General features: G+C 54.6%; 1 protein-coding gene across 3 annotated transcripts in view; it reads left to right on the plus strand.

Moving 5' to 3' along the window:
* Positions 1–294: 294 nt before the first annotated feature.
* Positions 295–4,850, plus strand: part of GIGYF1 (GRB10 interacting GYF protein 1) — a 9,591-nt gene continuing 5,035 nt past the window's right edge. For 2 of the 3 annotated variants that reach the window (XM_012810840.2, XM_023518626.1), the window contains exons 1-11: positions 296–882; positions 1,511–1,646; positions 1,900–2,012; positions 2,107–2,236; positions 2,341–2,436; positions 2,569–2,680; positions 2,795–2,903; positions 3,209–3,249; positions 3,445–3,615; positions 3,857–4,110; positions 4,218–4,326. In XM_012810840.2, coding sequence (XP_012666294.1) covers positions 1,978–2,012; positions 2,107–2,236; positions 2,341–2,436; positions 2,569–2,680; positions 2,795–2,903; positions 3,209–3,249; positions 3,445–3,615; positions 3,857–4,110; positions 4,218–4,326 — 1,057 coding nt within the window. In that variant the 5' untranslated portion in view covers positions 296–882; positions 1,511–1,646; positions 1,900–1,977. Of the gene's footprint in view, positions 883–1,510; positions 1,647–1,899; positions 2,013–2,106; positions 2,237–2,340; positions 2,437–2,568; positions 2,681–2,794; positions 2,904–3,208; positions 3,250–3,444; positions 3,616–3,856; positions 4,111–4,217; positions 4,327–4,850 lie in introns of all 3 variants that reach the window. The other variant, XM_023518625.1, reaches the window with a different exon arrangement.

Consider the following 4,850-nt stretch of genomic DNA (forward strand, 5'->3'; position numbering starts at 1 on the left):
TTTTTGGTTGCAGCAGTCGTTGTTTTGGCGGGTCCGGGCTGGGGATTCGAACCCGCCACCTTAGGTGTACTTGGCTGGCGCCTTAGCCGGTTGAGCTATAGGCGCCGAGCCTTAACCGTTTCTAAATGTGCCGTTTTTGTGTTGCACACATTGTTGTGCATTTATCACCATTGGTGTCTCCAGAACTTTCTCATCCACTGTCTCTAGCCCCATCCAGCAGCCTCCTAGCCGCCAGTGACTTTCCATCTCTGTGAATTTGAACTGCTCCAGAGATTCCATGTGAGAGGAATCAGATGGTAGTATCCTTTTGTGACTGGCACATGTCACTTAGTCTCAAGGTTCATCTGTGTGCCAGGTTGCTTTGGGATTGTGCAGGAAGTACAAGTCTTTTCTCTGCTGCTCAGGAGACTACCTGCATTCAGTGAAAGGCTACAGGCTTTGCAAGGTGTATGGCTGTGGCCATTGTAGGAGAGGCACCCATTTGGGAGACCTCAGCCTGGCTCTGGGGCACCTCTGAGGGCCATGTTTCTCCCCAGGGTGCTACGACTCTGAGTAGGCCTGTGTTTGTCATGGGCTTCTGCTTCACTTGCAGGTGATTGAGCCTATCACCTTGGGCCCCCTGGTGGCACTCTCTCCTCTTCCCTCCCAGACTGTGGCACCTTGGAATTGATGGGAACTGCAGGGATACGCCGGGCCAGCCTCCCTCCCAGCTAGTGACGGACGCCCTCGCAGCTCCTGGACATTGCCCGCCCTTCGTCCTCTGCCCAGGGATGAGCCTCCTCCTGAGTGTCTTCTCCATTGTTTCTTAAAGGAACCAGTTGCCACTGCTGCCACCTCCTTTTCTGTCAACCTCAGTAACTTCGACCTTATTTCTATTTTATGGTGAGGGAATTTTCTTCCCAACCATTATCATAAGAACTTTCTTCCCATCTTGGCTGTTTTACTTAAGTGGTTGTTCTTGATCTGAGGCCAGGGGTCTGGGTATTTCTTCCTGGTGGGTAGGCCAGCCCAAACGTGCCTGCTTGGAGCCCTCTGCCTATTCACATTTTGGCTGTGGACTAGTCTCTCTGTTCTTTTCTTATGGGGTTCCTCCCCAGACCGACTCCCTGGATTCTAGCCTCCAAGCAGCCAACCGTGATTATTTTCGTGAGGCAAGGAATTTCACTCCTAGACTTATTTCTAATCCTTCTCTCCATTTACTGACTTTTTCTCTTTAAGATATTTTTGGTTCCAGTGGGTCTTGGGGGGTTTTCTTGGCGGGGGCGGGGGGAGTTGCGTGGTTGTTCTGTCTCCTGAATATCCACTTCCTGCCTTAGCCTGCTGGTATGGGTACTGATGACCTGGCATCCTGTCTGGCACGTCCTTTGCCATACCTGTGGCAGATCTAGTGACCTGCTGCCTTTGCACCAGGGGCTGTGGACCTCTCCAGTTGTATGGGACAGAGGCAGGCTGGAGGCAGGGATGCCCACCAGTCCATTAACTTGATACCCACCTTCTTTCTCTCCTTAAGGATCTGTCCCAGATGTAAAGGCTCCTCCTGGGTACTACTGTGGCCAGATCAATACCCAGTGGCTTGGGGCCCTACTTCACTCCAGCACCGGCCCTTGCCTGCCCCTCCCTACAGCTTCTCAAGGCCAAGGTGCCAGGTGAGCCTGAGGCCAAGGGAGGGTGCCTTGCAGAAGCTAGAAGGGACTCTAGTGTCCGTGCTTCTTTTGTTTGTCTTGACTTATCTTGGGTTCATAACCTATGTTATGCGTGGTTATAGGCCTGGCTTAAGTGACCCACCCACTAGTCTGAGGCCTATTACCTAGCCCACCAAAGTGTAGGATCTCTCCTTCACCCTGTGACATCTCTGAGTGTGCTATTTTCTAAGGCCCTATGCCTCCCATCCCCCCACAGGTGTTTGGCCTGTGAACGCTGGGTCTTCCCTGCTCTGCCTGTTCCCTCTGGCCTTCAGGAAGCACACCCAGCTCCACAATGGCAGCAGAGACACTCAACTTTGGGCCTGAGTGGTGAGTCAGATTTGCCTTGGCTGGTGTGGAGAAGCCAAGGAAGAATAGGGCTATTCTGACCCTTGTCGTTCTCCTTCGTCTGTCTGTCTTACAGGCTTAGGGCCCTTTCTAGTGGTGGCAGTGTGGCCTCCCCACCCCCCTCTCCTGCCATGCCCAAATACAAGCTGGCTGACTATCGCTACGGACGAGAAGAGATGCTGGCTCTATATGTCAAGGAGAGCAAGGTGGGTGGGCAGGCATGGAGGTGTGTGGCTAGGTTGACTGATTGTTTTGGCCAGTGGAGACCCTGGGGCATGTGGTGTCTTGGTTTTCCTGTTCCACTTGACAGGTCCCTGAAGAGCTCCAGGACAAGGAGTTTGCTGCAGTGCTACAGGAAGAGCCGCTGCAGCCCCTGGCTCTGGAGCCCCTGACTGAGGAGGAGCAGGTGGGCTGAGCGGGGGCTGAGATGGGAGAGGCTGGGCTGGGCTGGAAGGCAGGTGAAGAGGTTGGGGTTCTGGGCAAGGCAGAGATGGTCGGGTGCCCAGGCCCTTATTCCTACCCCTGGCTCCCTCCTCAGAGAAACTTCTCCCTGTCAGTGAACAGTGTGGCTGTGCTGAGGCTGATGGGGAAAGGGGCTGGCCCCCCCCTGGCTGGCACCTCCCGTGGCAGGGGCAGTACACGGAGCCGAGGTAGAGGGGAATCATGTGCTTGGGGGTGGGCATAGCTGGGGCTGTGGTTTCAGGATATTATGGGTTTATGTTCTGGCAAGTTTCAAACTTAGATGCTTCTCATTGCTTCTCTAGGCCGTGGCCGGGGCGACAGTTGCTTTTACCAAAGAAGCATCGAAGAGGGTGATGGGGCCTTTGGACGGAACCCCCGGGAGATCCAGCGTAGCCAGAGCTGGGATGACAGGTGGGCAGAGGCAGAGCAGGTTGGGGTCCATGGAGGCAGGGTTTGGTCTTTGTCATTAGCAGGTAATGGGAAGTCCTTGGCAGAGAGTTCTAGGCCTTGTCCTTTTTCTTTTGACTCTATTAGGATCTGTTTGTCCCTATAACCTGTTCTATGTGTCTCCTTGTGCTCCCTTCTCTCAAGGCTGACTTTTCCCGAGTTCTCTCTATACTCTCCCTTCTCTCCTTTTGGGGCACATTGTGTAACAATCCCATAGGTTGAGGAGGAGAAGCTGTACGTTTTTTTGACCAACGCTTTTTTTCATGCAGAGGCGAAAGGCGATTTGACAAGTCGGCAAGAAGGGATGGAGGTATGGAGAGCAGAGCGGGTGGTGGTGGCGTGTGAGTGTACCATGATGGATGCCTTAGTTGGGGAGGATATTTATTGGAGGAGGAGGTAGAAACAGGAGATCATAGAGCTGGGCTCCTCAGTGGCCTGCAAGGGTCAGTGAGAGTCTTCTGGGTGCTGTGACTTCCATTTTGCTATGTCTCCCCCCACACCCTAGCACGATCTGGGTTTGAGGAGGGAGGGGCTGGCCCAAGGAAGGAGCATGCCCGTTCAGACAGCGAGAACTGGCGTTCTCTGCGAGAGGAACAAGAGGAAGAAGAAGAGGGCAGCTGGAGACTTGGGGCAGGACCCCGGCGAGATGGCGACCGCTGGCGCTCAGCCAGCCCTGGTAAGACTGGGCCAGATGGCATGGTGGGGGCTCTGGGAGATAGGAACTATCCCAGAAGGGTGGGCTCCTGTGGCCATGAAAAGAGAGCAGAAAGCTTGCTAGCATAGGGTGGCTGGGAGCACAGTCCATACAGTCCTTGAAATGCCAGTGGTTCTGGGGTTTGTCCCAGTGAATGGTGGCTGAGGAGAGAGTTTGGCTTGTCTCAGATACTGATTCTCCTCCTCTGACTTTTCCTGCCCAGATGGTGGCCCCCGCTCTGCTGGCTGGCGGGAACATGGGGACCGGCGTCGCAAATTTGAATTTGATTTGCGTGGGGATCGAGGAGGGTGCAGTGAAGAGGAGGGGCGGGGTGGGGGAAGCAGCTCTCACCTCCGGAGGTGCCGGGGGCCTGATGGCTTTGACGAAGACAAGGATGGGCTCCCAGAGTGGTGCCTAGATGATGAGGATGAAGAAATGGGCACCTTTGATGCCTCTGGGGCCTTCTTGCCTCTCAAGGTATCTGGGAGGAGATGAGGGAAAGGCTCTTGGTCACATTGTTGGGGATCTTCCCTGTTGTGCTCCTCTCACCCATTCATTCTCTGCCCCCATCACCCCATGTGCAGAAGGGCCCCAAGGAGCCCATTCCTGAGGAACAGGAGCTCGATTTCCAGGGTCTAGAGGAGGAAGAGGAAGAACCTTCCAAAGGGCTGGAAGAGGAGAATCCTGAGGCAGGTGAGCCTTGGGTGGGCAGGGAGGAGGCACATAGTTTGGAGAGGGGCCAGGTGGCCAGAAGAGGCCTTTGGTGGGCCTGGGGCTGGCTGCCCTTCTACCTGTAGGGTCAGTCTGCTTAGAAGTATGCAAGAAGGATGGTGCCTGTAGCTCAATCAGTAGGGCGCCAGTCCCATATACCGAGGGTGGTGGGTTCAAACCCGGCCCCCTCAACAACAAAACAGGAGGAGGTGAAAACTGCAACAACAACAAAATATAGCCAGGCATTGTGGCGGGCGCCTGTAGTCCCAGCTACTCGGGAGGCTGAGGCAATAGAATAACCTAAACCCAGGAATTGGAGGTTGCTGTGAACTGTGACGCCAAGGCAAAAGTGAGACTGTCTCTACAAAAAAAACTATGGGCTCAGCGCCTATGGCTTAAGTGGCTAAGGCGCCAGCCACATACACCTAAGGTGGTGGGTTCGATTCCAGCCTGGGCCCGCCAAACAACAATGACGGTTGCAACCAAAAAATAGCTGGGCGTTGTGG

This window comes from Otolemur garnettii, unplaced genomic scaffold, assembly GCF_000181295.1.
Source record: "Otolemur garnettii isolate 467f Iridium unplaced genomic scaffold, OtoGar3 scaffold00142, whole genome shotgun sequence".
NCBI classification, from domain to species: Eukaryota; Metazoa; Chordata; class Mammalia; order Primates; family Galagidae; genus Otolemur; species Otolemur garnettii.